The 17968-nt window shown below is 37.6% G+C and overlaps 1 protein-coding gene across 1 annotated transcript; it reads left to right on the forward strand.

Moving 5' to 3' along the window:
* The first annotated feature begins 4788 nt into the window (after positions 1-4788).
* cusr (Copper-only SOD repeat protein) lies at positions 4789-15003 on the forward strand. Its single transcript, XM_088418572.1, has 10 exons — positions 4789-4926; positions 7198-9283; positions 9934-10033; positions 10526-10594; positions 12256-12360; positions 12447-12579; positions 13550-13664; positions 13894-14015; positions 14249-14332; positions 14609-15003. Exons 1-10 carry the CDS (start codon positions 4839-4841, stop codon positions 14692-14694), a joined length of 2988 nt encoding a protein of 995 aa, XP_088274698.1. The 5' UTR covers positions 4789-4838; the 3' UTR covers positions 14695-15003.
* The last annotated feature ends 2965 nt before the right edge of the window (positions 15004-17968 follow it).

The raw sequence follows: 17968 nt of genomic DNA on the forward strand, positions 1-17968 counted from the left end.
CTTGAATGTTGACACTATTATTCGGCAGTTACAATGGTTGACCACACAAAGCAGTGTTGGGTGGATTCACAGGCGTCCACTTTAGAGGCTTATAAGCAACACTGCCCTCAAAACCAATTCTTAATTTTGAAAATGACGTTTTAATAGCTGTCCACTGTAGTAACCGTCATGCATGAAAGGGTTAAAATAAATGAATAATACATTCAATTGGTGGAAAAAAAAGCCCTACTCCCTCAATAGCAAAAAGGGGCTTCAGATTTTTTTTTTCTAACTTGTGTGAATGGGGTTCCATCTAACGAATGATTACCGTAAATGACAATGGCTTATTTTGTATTTATTACATAGGTTATAACATTGTTCGTTACATGTGCAGGCCAAAGCCTTCCGTTGGCTTCCTCGTGCTCTTCACTGAGCAGCCATAAAAAAAAAAAATAAAAACTAAAGTAAAGTCAATCAATCAATCAATCAAATTTTATTTATATAGCCCTAAATCACCGAAGTCTCAAAGGGCTTCACAGATGAAAAGAGGTCGTACAGAGACATCTTTTCAGTATAAGGTACACAACAGCAAAGTGTCCGCACGTAACAAATTGAAGTTTCACGACTATGATGCATTAATGACTATGTGGAAAAAATAACATCTCACAACATTCCAAACACATACTGTAACATTTTGCAATGAATGCACACTCAACAAATATTCACGCGTGGGGGGGGAAAAAAAACAACAACAAAAAAAACGCCCAAACAACTCAATGTGACGGCAGCCAGTCACTCCGTCGATATTCCGATAAAATCTAAAACAAATATAAAGCTTAATGGTCCATGTTGTCCGATATTAAACTTCCCAGCGCTATGTGTTTGTTGTTTCTTGTCTTAACGTTGGCTGCAGTATATTTCACTGATAACGAATAGGGATGTGAATTGCTTTTGCATTTCTCATAATCATCTTTTGTATAGTACGCACGTCATTGAGATGTATTGTGTTTCAGGTTCAACAGAAAAAGTTCATTTTCCCAAGAACAGCGTCATTTACAGTAGCATTTGTCTATAAAAGGATTACAAATAGCAAAATACACTTTAGTTATGTAGTTTAAAGACGTGGTTACGTGACAAGCACAGGGTAGGGGTAAAGTAGTATTGGAATATATACGACAACGTTGACGTCATCAAATCAAATGTAGCCTGCACAGCATGTACTGGCTCCATCTAGAGGACAGAATGTAAATGGAGTACATCTGTACAATTATAGGTTCAACTACACAGTTTCAAAATTATTCGTCAGAATCCATCCAACAAATTGAATGAATGATCTGAAACAAAATCTTCTACAAAACTGGATACAAGTACAACCCATTCAATAAAGTGCCATTTATTCAATTGATAATCAACTATGGAAAAAATAATCACATTGCATTCTTCATCGTAGAGATTGCAGAGAATTATTGTCACATGTATAGCACGAAACCGCACAGTGAAATTCTTACTCTGTTAATCTCGACGAAACGTGTTTCTAACAGGTTAGGACTGGGTCCTTTAATACTCAGAGACATGTTGACTGTATCTCACTTGAAATGTAATTTAAGGATAACACGACATACAAAAAACAGTAGAATGTATTCCTTCATTAAATAAAATCAAACTTAAATTATCCACATGCAGCCAGCTCAAAACACATACAAAAAAGACCAGCTGTTTTATCATACTTTTATTTTAAGGACCATTTCATTTAATGTGGAATACAGAGTTGCAAAACAATTAAAACTTAAAATAATTGAAGTACCAGTCAAACGTGGACAGTTTCCTTCAAACACGTTAAGAAGTAAGAAATAATCTACAAAGTCATTCGAATCATAGGGTTCGAATATATACATATTTTGGTTTGAAAAACATTTTTAACTTTATTTTTCATGTCCCCAAAGCACCTTAATCACCCACATTTACAATTGCAATCGCTGTGTAAATTAAGACAAAACGCCCTTTTTTGTTTCAGCACCTCAAATTAAATCAAGTGTGAGACTAAAAAGATGAGATGACTGCGTTGCTTGCCGCAGATTCATCAAATTACTTTCAGTTTTCATGCCAGGATGACTCAGTTCATAATTCATTTCAACTAAATGTTGTCCGCCCATTCCTTAAAAGCTTTCCTTGAGTTGTCACAATAAAACCCATTAGGGATTTAATTGCATGACTGCAATTACTTTAGTTTTAATTATTCTTAAGAATTGTCCCTCCCTAGATACCCGGCGTTAATCGGACTCCACCCACTGAGTCAATTACCCGTCCTTTCCTGGTTGATGAATTAGGTCAATTTCACCATTCAGTTTTTACATGTGATTATTCTTACCTTAGATATGGACACCTTTTCCTGGGAAGGTGGGGCAAACACTGATTCATGAGCATCGGGATCTCCTGACTTTCTGCTCTTAGAGATGGACGTCATTTCCCGATAAATCATGTAAACATTTCGTATAATTCATATGTGCTGTATTATGAATACTCTACTCAAAAGCAAGTGTGCATTGTTGCTATTATTGCCGGACATGGAGATAAGACACATCTGATGAGAAGAACGGTTAACTATATAGGCCATGGTAATTAGCCTAGTCACAGTGATATGAATCTAGAAGGCAAGTTTTCTTTTTGTTTGGCGAAAGAATTGGTGAATTAAGAATGATTAAGTCATTAATGAAGTAAGTATTAAAGTGATAAATTGCTTTAGGTTATTCAGTTCTAAAGTAATCGCTTACATTAGGAACAAAAGGCCCTCAAGCAATACTTTGCTTACATACTAAAGCAATGCTTCTCATAATGTGGGTTGGGGCCCCCTGGGGGGGCCTGAGCTGAGGCCAGGGGCTTAATAACCCCAGGGAAAAGGATTTGTTTTTGCCATGAGCAGTGTAATTGTGCACTTTGATGCACTTGGGTTTTTTTTTCTGCTTAGACAAACCTTTAATCTGTATAAATGCTGTGAATAAATAGTTATCAGTTGTTGAAAGTTGGTTTATATTGCTCTTTCCTTTTGTCAATGTTAAAAAGGATACCGTTTTAGCTATACTTACACAATTTCTATGGATAATATTCTTATTTATGGTCAGCGTGGCAAGTGGGGGAGGAGGTGAAATGGTTCCCCTTTCCTGGGGGGCTTTGCAAAATATAATTGAAAGGCACTGTATTAAAGTGTTTTAAAAAAATCAATGTATTTAGGTAATTAAACTAGGTTATTGATTTTTTTTCAGATAATACTACTAAAGTAATTCTTTTTTTAAGGTAGTTAAATACTAAACACTTGATTACTTCAGTAATCATACTAAAGTAAGCAATTACTCGAGTACTTAATTTCCTAAAGTAATTGATTATGTCATAGTAGTGAAAAATAAATTACTTTATGTACAACTTGTCCTAAAGTACGTGATTAAATATGTCTTTGGAATCGAATGAGTAAAGAACATGGATGGATTGCATAAAAAAATGAACAAAAACAAATTTAAAATAATGTCAGTATTATGCAGAAGAAGGTTGCAAAGTTTATTTCAAACTCCATCTCTAAACTCAAAGTTACATCTACTTTGTACTACTATTATTTTTCTGCATAATTCATAAGAAGAAATTGTTGTTGAAGTGCATATTTTCAGTATGAACCAATGCTCACAGACCTGCATAGTCGTCTCTGCAAGAACACAGCCAGAATCACATAGCATTTGTTGCCTCTGCAGCAATCAGTGGCAAGGCAAATGAAGGACCAAATCCACTTAGCGTGCCCTCTAGGGTGTGTACCTAAATAATTGTATGGTCTGCCACAAACAGCCCAAAATAATGGGCCATTGAGGTCTATTTTTACAACATGTTACTATTTTTCTCTCCTCAACCAAGTCACAAGGATACATGACGAATATGCTGAGAAGTGGAAATAAAGCATAAAAAGACAATTCCAAGAACAATGAGCTACACACTTGTTAAATGGTACACCATTGGTTCTCAAATGGGGGGATGGGTACTCCTGAGGGTACTTGAAGGGACTCCAGGGGGTACTTGAGATTTAAAAAAAACAAACAAACATACTTTTAAATAATTATTAAATTAATTCAATGTTTTGGGAAAATATAAGTTCATAAAATGAATTTTATGTTCAGTAGGTTATTCAATGTCATTTGTTTAAAAATCCAGATTCTCCCCCATTCTAAAATGCTTCCACCCAACTTGCCACATGCCACCTCTTGTTTTTGACTTTCTTTTTGTGGATAAATATTTATCAATAATGACGTTATTTATTTTTGATAACAGATCTTTTCTATGATCCAAAAGAGGGCACTTGATGTCAAATTTTTTTGTGGACCATTACAAATGATGTTTAAAATGTTCTAAATCAAACACTGATGGCATGTTCAGACAATGATTTTTTTTTTTTTTAACCCTAAAACGGTTTGTGCTGGTTAAAGAGTACTTGGCTAAAAAAAAATAAAAAAAAAAAAAAAAAAAAAAAAAAAACACTGTGCACCACCCTCTTCGCTTTGCCAAACATTTTCTTGATATTATGATATTCAAATATGTAAATTTTAAATGTAAAATAGACCTACTGAATTTGATGATCAAAGCCTTGCCAGGCAAAAAAAAAAAAAAAAACTAATTTTTATCTTTTACATTGAAGAGGCCACCTCCCACAACTGGCAACATCCCTCCTCCGCCTTAATAAACGCAACAGAAAAAGCCCTGATAACCAATCACAGGCTGACACAGACAGATGACCCAAATATTGAAGTATAAGAGCGCTAACATACACTTCTGCAAACCAGTCACACAGGACACATTCTAAGACAATCCACTTATGCACATGCACCATGACAAGATCCTGTGCATATTTGGCATTTGTCTTCAGTCCGTCTGCCGCAATGTGCCTTTTGATTGCCCTGTTAATCAGCTTCGCTGGTGAGTATGTTTTTCATTACTGTCTGTTTTCAGAAGTGTCATGCTAAAAGTTGCTTTTGCAGAACGAATTGCAACACATGAGGTATGCCGCCTTTAACTTTTTAGCGTTAATTGTTTGGCCAATTAGTTAATTGGATGATTAGTTTATGTTGCTCGGAGGATGTTGCGTGAAATCTAAATGGCTCAAGTTAACCTTCAGATTTTACTTAAATTATTTGCTGAGCAATTGTTGCGGCGTGTCAACAAAACGTGTGGTGTGCTCATCAGTCGTTAAGTAAAAATGTTAACAAAAATATGTTTCTTGTCTCCGACACCCGACGTATACCAGACACGCACAGCTGAGTGGAAAAGACAAGCGAAAGGAATTTATTTAATAAAATTGTCCGAGGTTTACGAAATATGTCTCTATTAATATGCTGCTATCATGTCTATTGTTGGTTTGTGTAACTTACTTTAAACATTTGGTATCTTTACATCAGGAATTTCATAACAGTACTGAGTATATATACTTCAATGATGCTAGAATTAATTTATGATATAATTTGTCACAATGCTGCTTTTGATCTTGTTGCTCCTGTTTTACTTGGAGTAGAAGATTACATCCTTCTGATGGACCGTTTTCACTTGTCCTTCATGTTGTTTGTGCAGTTAATTGAAGTTGTGAAATTACTTCTAAAAGGCCAGCACTAGCTTTTTTTTTTAAATCTTTTTAGAGTAATTCTCTAAAAATGGAAAAGTAGGGCAAACACGGTTAAAAATCAAACAAACAAACAAAAAACGTCAATAAAACAACTCAAAAACTGATCTCCACATGTCCTTATAGATTTGTCAGTGATTGGGTGGTCCACACAATTTATTTCAAATGTTCATAAATTCAATGTGTATATTTAAAATGTGAAGGAAGAATATTTGCAGAGTATAAACTTGATAAACCAGTTAGTTAAATGATTTGCATTACAGTATGTAAAATGAAACTGAACAAATGCCATTGTCACCAACATTAATTATGCAGGGAAGAGCTACACAGTATGTACTTTCACAATGATTATTTAAAATATTTCAGTGTACCCTCTGAGAAAGGACTGTCATGATGGTTTTTTTTTTTTTCCTCCCATGTCTTTAAATGAGCCGTGCTTTGTCCCATTAATCAAGTCTGTTGTTTCCACCTGTGCTCCTCAAACTGGTCTCTTGCAACTTCCCATCAGCTCCCTTAGTCACCTGTGTCTTGTCGAGGTGTTTCTCATATGCTTGTATTTTTCACTGTGTGGTTTCGTGCTATACATGTGACAATAAATCTCTTTGAATTTACCTGCTTTCTTTCAGTTTTGGTCAGATCGTTTTCCCTGTCACATGTCCTTATCGTTTCCTTGTAGTGTGCCCTTGCTATTATCCTTTGCATTTGACAATACATATTGTTCAGTCAATGCTGCACACCTGCATGGTTTTACCTGCTTTTCTGCCTTTGGCTCACAAAGCACAAGGCAAAGGTTAATAATGACAGAAATGGTCGTTTTTAAAAGCATTTAAAATTTTTGGAGCCTTTCGATTTCATTGAGAGGTACAAGTTAACATTGACTGAAACAGTTTTGTTAATTATTATAGTTGGTGGAATGAGATCTTGTATGAGGCGATCACCCGAGATTACAGTGTTGCTGCAAAGCAGAAGATCTATTTTCTTTGTTTTTTTCGCAATGGGGTACACATGTGAGTCAAATGCTACAGCTTCCTCAGTCACTCACCCTCTCTCAAACAAGCGATTGAGATCATACGACAATAATTTGCATATGTTTCGAGCTACCTTTTGGAACGCCATTTTATTGACCGATTTTTAGACGCCGAGCAGGACCAGAGACGCCGTTGAAAATGCCGCTCTAGATGCCTATTAGCGACCAATGTTTATTTTGAAAAACGCCAGACGCCATTTGGAGCGCTAACATTACCCAACAGCATTGGCAACAGCTATCTGTGTCAAAAATTAAAAGCGCTGTTCCAAATGCTGTCTGGTGTTTTTCAACATGAACGTTGGTCAACTAGCTGTCGAAAGCAGAGTTTAGACAGTGCACTAGCGATGCTGTTCTCGTTTTTTTTTTTTTTTTTTTTTTTTGTGGGACATTTTGTGTCTTGTCCCATCCCTAGTAGTAATACAAAAGCAGCATAATATATGTACTGCATGTATGATTAAGGTGAACGTATGCTGTACTTAATCAGATATCAAGTCCTGAATGTGTGTTTTTTTTTTTTTTGTTTTTGTTTTTTGTTTTTTCCCCTTAGGATCCGCCTCCAGCGTGCAGTTTCTGGCACCACTCAACATGGGTGGAGTCATGGGCCAGGTCCAATTTAACTCTACGTCCCAGATGGCCACTGTCAACGTTACTGGTGCCGGAACATGCAGTAGCATCACACTTTCTTTGACAGAGTTTCCTGTCATGTATGGCCACTTTGCTGATCCGTGCGCTGAAGCAAACATCGGCTCGAGTGTTTTTACATTCACAGCTGATCCCACATCAAGTGCCAACATTAATGTGACAAGTCTTTTTGAGCAGCGCTCAAACCTGGATGATCTCTCATTGACTCTGCAGACCTGTGACAGCAGACTTGTATGCACAGTTGTAAGTCGTGGTCAAACAGTCTTGACACGTCAGGCTAGGTTCACTGGAGACATCGCAGGGAATGTTTATATTCGCCGTAACAATGGAATGGACGACGCAAGGCTCTTATTAGATCTTTTTCGAACCGGCCAAGTCAATGCAACCTCTTCCAACACGACAGTCTTTGGCTCAGTAAGCTCAGCCACAAGCTGCAATGCTCTTCTTGGTAGTTTAGATGCCTCAGCTTTAACAAACCTTGGTGTCATCACCGTTGGAACTCCACTGCAACTTGAGAAATCTCGCCTGGATTTGAGTAACTACAACAACAACGTAGCCTTTCTCATCCTTCAGTCAGGTTCAAACTTCATATGTGCTCAAATCTATAATGTGCCGGAGAAACAAGTGAGTGCTCTATTTGATATGAAAGGGATAAATGGATACGTCACCTTCCGTCAGGCATCCCCTTTCGATCAGACACGGTTGAAGGTCAACCTGAGGAACTTGCAGAACAAAGTCAATAGCTTTCATGTCCACATGTTTCCCGTTCCTTCAGGTAGTACTTCCACCTCAAACTTGTGTTCCAATGACAATGTGGGTGGCCACTGGAATCCATTTTTTGTCAATACCAGCTCCCCAACATACCCGAGTGGGCCTGGTTCAACACATGACTCGTATGAGGTCGGAGACCTCAGTTCAAAGCATATATTCCTTGCAACTAGAAATGAAGTGAATATGACGTTTGAAGACTTCAACCTGCCTCTCTTTGGACAGAACAGCATCGTCGGTCGGTCCGTTGTGATTCACCTAACGGCGGATGGTTCCAGATATGTCTGTGCCAGCATTGGCTATCCTGGGGAAGTCGTTGTCGCCAGAGCTAGGTTTAGGAGCCCATTGGTTGGAGAAATGTGGTTCACTCAGCTGAAGGACCACCCCTTATCTGATGTTTCGACCTTTGTGGATTTGTCATATGGAAACCCCGCAATGGCCTCAACGAGAAACCACAACTGGCATGTCCACATTTACCCCATCAGCTCAGAGAGGGACAATGACGAGGGATATTGCAGCACAACAGGAGGTCATTGGAACCCTTTCAACAGTGACACAGCAGATAGCAGTTATGCGCTCCACTGCGGCCCGTCAACTCCGATACCCTGCGAAGTCGGAGACTTTGCCAATAAACACAGTGCCCTCAACTTCAGTACCAGAGTTGGTGGAGTCGAAGCAAAAAGTTTCTTCACTGACGTCACTTCCTGGTTGCAGGAGTCAGGCATTATCGGTCGTTCTGTGGTCATACATCAGGCAGAAGGAGGCGGGCCAAGAATTGCATGTGCAAATATTACAATGGTGCGTGTGCCCAAAGCAAACCTCGGATCTTGGTTTGGTGCTGGCATGTCAACTGGACAAATTCAGTTCTATCAGAATGTTCCTAACGGCCCCACAAATATATCTCTGTCCTTGTCAAACCTGAATGCCATGGCTGCTGGGTACCATGTTCACGTTTTGCCCATCAAACCAAACAGAACAGTACCGTGCTCAGCTGCAAACATTCAAGGACACTACAATCCACTGTCTGTCAACATAAGCCTCTCCCCCTCCTCTGGCAATGGCACCGTAGACCAGTACGAGATAGGCGATCTTAGTGGAAAATTTGGGCTGCTGACTGGCCTGAGTCAGTCTCAGGAGACATTTGTAGATAGCAACCTACCATTAACTGGACCTCACAGCATCGTGGGAAGATCCGTTGTGATTCACTACCCGAATGGATCAAGGTGAGAACATAATTTGTTGATGGGTGTGTATCCATTCAAGGACCTGAAACAATCAGAATGAATAAAGGTTCAAACTGTGCTACCAAAAGAGGATGAGTAATTGTAAACTAGATTCAAGAGTTTTACCGTCATATGCATAGTAACACTACACAATGAAATTCTTATCCTGTTCACTTCCCAGAGCAGACTTACCTTCCACACAATAGAGCAAATAATGAAGTAGGCAATAAAAAACAGTAATAGGGTAATAAGGGCAGTGACTAAGAAGCACTAAGAAGACTCACATTCTGAACATTTTATGAAGTAGATGGAGTGGAAGACACAACATACATAGGATAGGAGATTATGCAAAATATTATTTGATATCTAGAATGTTATGGATTTTAGTGCACGTATTATGAGCCTATTAATTTTTTTTTAGATTTTGTGATGAGCATGCATGCAAGTTTGCTGCACTGGCAAACTGGCTGTGAGAAAAATAGATCTGACTTGACTTTCAAAGGCAGTCAAACAATAGGTATAGAATGGCATGTACTTTTGTAACAGATCCTTCCCTTGTTTTAATACAATGCATATTCACCATTCAGGAGTCCCGCAAACGCCTTGGCCTTTCTTATTTATTTACTATTTTTACATGTACTTTTTCGCAGAATGCAATGTGCCGATGTATCAGCTGAGAGAAATACAGATGGACAATGGACCATTGCAAAGGCGGTATTCAGTGGCTCTTTAAATGGAACAGTCAGAATGGTAAGCATTTTTCAACTGCATCTGGTCCAACTGGTTGTAGCTCACCAAATATGTTGAAATTCCTAACATCCCAATTAATCATAAATGTTTAAAATTCAGTCTTTGACAGCCTTAACGTGAAGGGGGACTGCCACAAAAACATGCGAAACAGTGAATTCATTATGCCTGTGGCACAGTAGTTTGCACTGGAGAGGTAGAGGATCAAGATCAATAGTTTAACTTAGTATCCATCTGTTGGAGGGAAGCAAGCAAATGCCCTGTGAACTATGAAGCTCTAAAGGAGGACAGCTGTGTCTGTCAGCCATCCTCCAGAGGCACCATGCTGAGCCCTGCAGCATCTATGGAAAACAGTTAACATCATAGTAATATTAAATTGTGTGTAAGCAGATAGCTTTGAGAAAATGAAAACAAATTGAAGTCATTCTACTTTGATTTTCTCAAGCATACAAGCATTTTTGAAGAAATTGTCTATCTGTGGTTGATCAATTGCAGATCCAGCAAATGTTTCCTGATGGAAGTAGCGGAGATACCACCCTGGAGGTGAATCTACGATCTGCAAACGTAAGTTGTTCATACTTGTGTAGATATTTAGTTTGTTTGTTTTTGCTCATACATTATACTCTAAGACAGTGGTTGTCAACCTTTTTTCCATTGACCTTTTTTCCTAAAAATGAGTTGCCTATTGTTTCAGAGAAAATGAATGTATGCAATCTAATACAAAACCTTTACAAGAGGTCATGAGTCAAACCATAAAGTAACACCTACTGTAGGTCTGTGAAGCAAAGTGGATGATGCGATGTTCCACAACGACGCCGATTGAGCCTTGTATGAAACAAAAATTGCAAAAACTCCTTAAGATACTGCATCAAACCTAAACAAATGTTTGAAGTGAACCCCCCCTACTGTCATTCTTTTTATATTCAATTGACCCTTTTAGAATTTTAAGAATTTTTTTTCTCCCAATCCATCAGTTGCCACGCACAATAAAAACTTGAGACGTTTGCGATGCCGCTTACAGATATGCAGACTTATTCTTTGACATTTGACTGTGATTTGTAGAATCTTGTATATCATTTATGTTAATGATAATGTTAATAATAAGCTAATGAGTATATACAGTAATGCAACCACTTTCAGTCTACATAGGCCATCACTTATGACTTTGGCATCAAATGATGCCACACTAATTCTCAAAAAACATCTTGAGATGGTGGCAATATAACATTTTGATTTTTATATTGGTAGCTACATGATTGAAAACTGACACGTAGGCATTTTTTTGACATTGTTCCACAGCTGCACTGACTAACTTTATGACTTAATAATTCCTAAGAACTCCTTGCCAAACATTAGATCATCCATTGACATGTTTCTTCTTTGATATTTTTTCCCCAAGTGTCATTAAACTCTACAAAAATAAACTTACAATTTCCTTGTTACGCAAGCTACTTTTAAATTTGATGTCTAACGGTTAAAAAAAAAAAAGTCCAAGCCCTTTAAAATGGAACATGTTTCTTTGAATTCTGAATACTTATACATTTTTCCTCAAACACTGTTCCTGTTATATCACTTCTAATATCCTTTTAATAGAGAATAAACTATTACTTAGAAATCGTTGATCTACATACAAGTAGGAATGAACACCAAGAACAAGTGATTCGTTACCCGTATCACGAATGATGGTTCATTACATTACCAAATCAAAAATGGCGTATTTTTCTCCTGAGATTGAAAATCCGATTTAAAAAAAAAAAAAAAAAAAAAAAAGCCAACTTCAACTTGACGACGTTGGTTTGTGTGAATGTATGTAGTTTAAAATGAATAAATAAACGTCTTGCTTTGCATGAACACAACATTTCCAGTCACTTGCAAGTCGGTATATCAGGAAAAGGCGAAAGAGAAACACACCCATGGTACATTTGAAAGAGTTTGTTTAAGTGAAATGCTCAATGAGTGCTTGACACCAAAGAGCAACGAGCAGAGCAAGCTCACGTGCAGTGTTATAAGATAAGATAACATGGCAGAAATAAAGTAATTACGAAGAAAGCATTTTCCTACTTACCTAGTGCAAATAATGGGAACTAGACATCCGCATACAAGACTAAGTTGTTTGCATTATGATTAAAGAATGAAACACACGCTCATAAATGATTGTGGCTATATTATGTTGGAATTAAAAGGGCAATGCACTAATCCTTGCTTATTTTAACATCTGTTTGCAGCTCACAGCCGCATCACTGTTCATATCAAATAACCTTATTGGTGCCAGTGACAACAGCCAGTGTAATATGCAGGGAACCTATAATCCTTTTAACATGACATCAATGGTAAGACAACAGGTTCCATTGTGATGACTAATCTACACTTAACAACAACCATGAAACATTTATTTTCATAAATAATCTTTTTTTAGAGTTCTTCTTGCTCTCTTGACACCCCTCTGAGCTGTGTGGTTGGGGAGTTATCTGCAAGACACGGCGCAGTCAGCCTGACGGAAGAACAGCTCTACACTGACAGCATCATTCAACTTTCTGGGGATCACACAGGTGACAGCACACACTTTCATGGCACTTACTATGACAAGGCAATGTCCAAACAAAACTCAAGCAATGACACCATTCTCATGCCAATGATTAACTGCAATGTAAACACAGAATTTACTTGAAAAGAAAAGGTAGGTACCATGACCAGTGTTAAAGACCAGTTTAACAGGAGTAATTCCAGTCTGTTTCAGTTTATACAGTATATTTTTACAACTTGGACGTTAAAGATGTGTGTTGATTTAAGTACCACATTTTTTGAGGCGCAGGATTGCACACAGAAAAATAAACTAGAAGAGAAGTTAATCTATCCTCCGCTCCAATTCGATATTTAGCCTTATTAACCCTTGTGCAGTATTTTTTTCCCCTCAATCTTTTGATCTTTACATGTCAGAGAAATCTCAGAAAAGAAGACTAGGACAAGCCTAGCTGCTTAAACAGCAAAAAGAGTAACTCAGACCAGCCAAGATTGACTTTTCTATGCCGGCATAGGGAAAATCTTTACATCAGAGGGAAAGAATTGACAAAAGACACTAGGGAGCTAAAAATTCACCCAGATGGTGACAAAATATCAAAGTTCAAAATGGCATATAACGTAGATGTCACCCTACAAGGAGCATGCCATTCCTAGGCTAAAATACTGAGAATTTTAACAAGGGTTAAGATTGTATTTTTGATATTATGTACACAGACACAGTTGCTATCATATGTTGGCAAATGTAAATGCTGTATTGTTTTTTTTTTTTGGAGGGGACCATAAGTTGAAAGTAAATGGGAAGGAATTTCAAGATGATTAACTGAAAAGCCGACTTCAATGTGTAAGGCACACCTTTTTACCAGGCTCACTGTTGGGTTTTTTTGTTTTGTTTTTTTTTTTTTTTTTTAGTTAAAGGATCTTAAGTGCGCCTTACGGTCTGAAAAATACTGAAAGCAAAAGTGCTATAGCCGAAACATAGTTTTTTGCGTATTTCCACAGTGGTCAACAGATCCTTGGTGCTGAAGAATGGTGACGACATAATTGCATGTGCTGACATTTATGCAGAATCTCCCTCTGCTGAGCAGACCTTTCCCAGAGTTGCGAATTTCAGCAGGTGTGTGTTAAACGAGCCCGTATTAGTGCAATTTCGCATTTTATGCATTCTAATTTGTATCAAATCTACCAGATTCACATGATTTATTCATTAGTAATTAAGTTTTTCTTTTTTTAATTATATAGTGGCATATTCCACATCTAATTAAAAATAGACTATCCACAGCTATTGAATCACGTATCAGTCATTGAAGCCTTTCTTCCCCCGCGCTCTCTCTATTTTCCCGTAGATACGATTTCCGCAGTCGTGTGGCAAATGTCCTGGGTATAGAAAGAGCAAGAGTGACCATTTTGGGCTCCTCTCCAGCAGCTGCAGATGAAGGATGCCAGCGAGTAAGCTTCATGGTATCAGGTATGCTGTTAATTTTTCAAGCAATAAAATATGGGGGAAAAAAAAAAGCAGTTTGTTGAATGTTTTATAAAATACAGTATGTTGTGAGCTTCCACCAATTGAACAAAAAAATGTGTTGTAATTCTCTATGTGCTAATCCTGGACATGACTCCTAGCACCCGTTGATTTAGATGTAATTCATCAGTAAAGACAGTGCACAGTATATGTGACAAAATAATTACTTTTCCTCTCAGGAGACGTCAGTGCAAATCTTCTGAGCTCCATCAGAGACAGTACACTGATGGGGAGATTCCGAGAGTCAGAGGACTGCAACCCCAGTGAGTGTTCATTATATACCGCAATAAAACCAATGATTCAAGTGTAAATAATAATAATTTGGGTATCATCTTAACATCTCTAAACCTGCTAAACAACTTACTTTCAATGATCGTGAGAACGTTTGAATCATTGTGATGGTGTTATAAAGCCAGGTACTTATCAAGGACGCTTCTAAGCAAATTATGTTTCGTAAACATAACGATAAAAATAGAATAATGACTTGCGACCAGTCAAAAGTTGAATCCTTTTTGACAAATTTGATTTGATGTTTACAGGAAGCGCAGGCTCGCTGCTGGCACCCAAAAATGTTCTCGTCAGCTTGATGCTTGCTGCAGGGCATCTACTATCTGTTACAGCTTGAGTACCATTCATGCCTACCGCCTGCCACTGCCAACACCAATCATCAGCCTCTTACACATTTGTATTTTGTTGAACCAAATGTGTTCCTGGAATGAAGTGCGCTACAACAAAGTGTCTTCAACTGATCTTAACAAACGTACTCATTCAACAAACCTCATTTTTCTGTTTATGTATTTCTAATGTAATTTGCACTGTTAAAAGTATTTGCTGGTGTTCATTTTAACATTCCTGGACTTCTGTAATAATGTATACATTTATAAATTTCTTGTAAATCAATGTACAGTCAACTGAATAAAGTGCAATATTTGTATACAGTGTGTCATTTTAGAGTACCATACCAATGATTCAAATGAGTTTAATGGCAACTTAATGTCTGGCCACAACGTATAGAAAATTCTGAAGTGTGACCAAAAAAATATTAATTTATGGATATGAAATGGGGAAATATGGAGTAAGCAACCTGCAAAATTCAGTGAACTAAACTACAAGCAATTCTACATTAATTTGCATTGGTGCTACCCATCAGTGCACTGTAGTTAGCTTCAACAATGGCCTAAAAAACCAAACCTACATTCAAGCTACTGTAGTTTGGTGGAGCCCCTAAATGCGAAGATTCATTTTTAAAATGTTAATTCTGATGCTGGTGTATAAAATGCCATTTAATCAAACCTTCTGAATTGAGGACCTTCTTATCACAGTAATATAAATGTCTCAGTTTGCCCACTTATTTAACCAAACTGTCTAAAATGTATTGTACTTGGAGTATTGGACTCATTGTACTTAAGTTATCAAAAATCAAATGAGTTGGATAACAACGCTGATTTTTTACAGGGAAATACACCTATATTATAGAAATCTTTCTTTTGAATCTCATAACCTAAAGATATATGTTTCATTTTTTTAACCTTTTCCCTTCTAAATTCCAATAGTTTATTTTCTATTGCTGCCGAAAAGCATGCGTCAGGCTAGTACGTATGTAAAATCTGGTTTGCCTGTCTTAGACTTGATTTAGTACAGAAATACTTGTTGAAATGTTGCTTACTGTATGTTTAGCCCTTCCAATATGGTCCAAATTAAATTAGAAAGTAATTCTGAGACGAAATCTATTGAATGTATTAAAAAAAAAATCCTTGCGAATAGTCATTTACATTTTTACGGTGTTTAGCTAGGCGGCTCGGTGGCGCAGTGAATAGCACGTCCGCCTCACAGTTCAAATCCACCTGGCTCTGGCTTTCCTCTGTGGTGTTTGCATGTTTTCCCCAAGCCCGCTTGGGTTCTCTCCGGGCACTCCGGCTTCCTCCCACTCCCCAACAACATGCATGGCAGATGAATTGGACATACTAAATTGTCCTTCGGTGTGATTGGGTGCGTGATTGGTCATTCGTTTCTGTGTGCCCTGTGATTGGCTGGCAACCAGTTTAGGGTGTAGTGATACTTTCTTAGCACTTGATTCCTTCCACTATCTTTTTTTCTGAGCCTGAGCCTCACTCTTTCATGTTGTGTCCTAATTTCTTGGTGAACTGCTACAGTTTCGGCCTTGTCCTTGTGCCGTTGTGCACAATATTAATAATGTCCATGTAAAAGTCCTCATGCTTATCAGCCATTTGGCTGGAAATTTTTTAAGGCCATGACGAAATCTGAACTGATGTTTGCTGTCTTTGAAGTGATTTTGATGGTTATGTCGTAGGGTACTTGTCTGTTGTAAAGCTGGGGAGCAATACTATCATAGGTATGACAGCCTGGCAAATGTTTGACAGGGCTGCTTTACTTCGTTCCAAGTGAAGTTATGTGTGTTATGTGTGCAGTTATGTCAGTATGGATTTTGTTTTGTGCAGTTTATATGTCTGCAGAAGGTGAAAAGTATAATTTCTCCAAGACTCGTTTGAGCTTGGAATTCATTTGAACAAACTCTGCAATTCAGAAAATGTATTTCTGCATGGTGGAGATCCCCCTCCTCTTGCCGGCATTTTAGCATTTAAGGCTCCGGCAGTGTCTGCGCTGAGTCAACACTTGATGATGGAAGCGTGTTTTCAAAATCAAATAAACGTCTCAAAAAATACTATCCTCTCTGTTTCACAAGGGGCTGTACAATGCAACAAAATATAAACAACATGTTTTGAATAAATAATACAATTTACTTGAACAGAAGTTATCATTTACAGTAGACTGTAAATGTTGGTCAAGTTTACTGATATCGATAGTGTTTTAGCCCCAACACAAAAGTCCTTGCTGGCCATTGAAGGTCTTTAAATAAACTTATAAAATATATATATATATATATATATATATATATATATATATATATATATATATATATATATATATATATATATATATATATATATATATATATATATATATATATATATATAAAAAAGCATTTGCAAGATTGCTCAAAATATGGAACAAATAGTATTTAAATCAAGAGTGACCACATATTGTTGCCCTGAAAGGAGAATACATCTGAGAATCAATCTAATAAATTAAATGGTCTTTTTTGGCAGTCGAAAGGAACCTAGAAAAACTTCTTGCGTCAAACTAGTTCCTAGCGTGTTTGTTTTTGTTGAAAGATCACCCATACCACAACATAGTGAAACAATTGATTTAATCCAAACAGAAAGTGGGAAAGTACACGAGGCCTCGGGCCAGTCCTGCCACAGGTCAGAGCAGAACATGGCAACCATTCAACTTCCACATTTAGTTCTAATACACTTTTGAGAGATGTAGTCCCACTGTGGAATGCAGGTGTGTGTGTGTACACGTGCATATGTGTGTGTGAGTATGGGTGTGTGCGTGGGGATGGTGTCTTCAAAAATCCTTCATTTGCTGACCATTCTTTTGAAGAGGGGGAAATCAGTGCGCCATAAATCTTGAATGTTATCTTCTTGAGTTCACACTGGGATGTTGGAGGAAGCCTTTTGTTTCTTTTCTAGGTGGCATCTGATCTCAACGTCTTTGGGGCCAAGTCATTGGGGCACAATTTCATGAACACACTATTTTACTGATACATTGCATTAAAAAAAAAAAAAAAACACGCATTTCCTTTAAGTCATATTACTAAACAACGACTTTTTACAAATGACTCAGGCAGGACAGACATATTCACCAGGCAGTAACTAATAGGTATGGGATGAGATCTTATTTTTTTTAGCTTGTTGAGCTAGAGGTGCAATGAAATCAACGGGAGAATGTCAAGCCACTGCATTATAGCAAAACAGCCAGATGTCGTGAGAAGGTCAGCCAGTGCTTCAAAATAAACTGTACCATAACATAGA

This window comes from Hippichthys cyanospilos, chromosome 7, assembly GCF_059441005.1.
Source record: "Hippichthys cyanospilos isolate Australia breed blue-spotted pipefish chromosome 7, RoL_Hcya_1.0, whole genome shotgun sequence".
Lineage (NCBI taxonomy): Eukaryota > Metazoa > Chordata > Actinopteri > Syngnathiformes > Syngnathidae > Hippichthys > Hippichthys cyanospilos.

What these genes read in the sequence shown, in the direction of transcription:
- cusr (XM_088418572.1), top strand. Translation starts at nt 4,839, where the DNA reads ATGACAAGATCCTGTGCATATTTGGCATTTGTCTTCAGTCCGTCTGCC. An exon ending in CCTGTTAATCAGCTTCGCTG is followed by an intron (nt 4,927 to 7,197) that starts GTGAGTATGTTT and finishes TTTTCCCCTTAG; the next exon opens with GATCCGCCTCCAGCGTGCAG. An exon ending in AGTAAGCTTCATGGTATCAG is followed by an intron (nt 14,016 to 14,248) that starts GTATGCTGTTAA and finishes TTTTCCTCTCAG; the next exon opens with GAGACGTCAGTGCAAATCTT.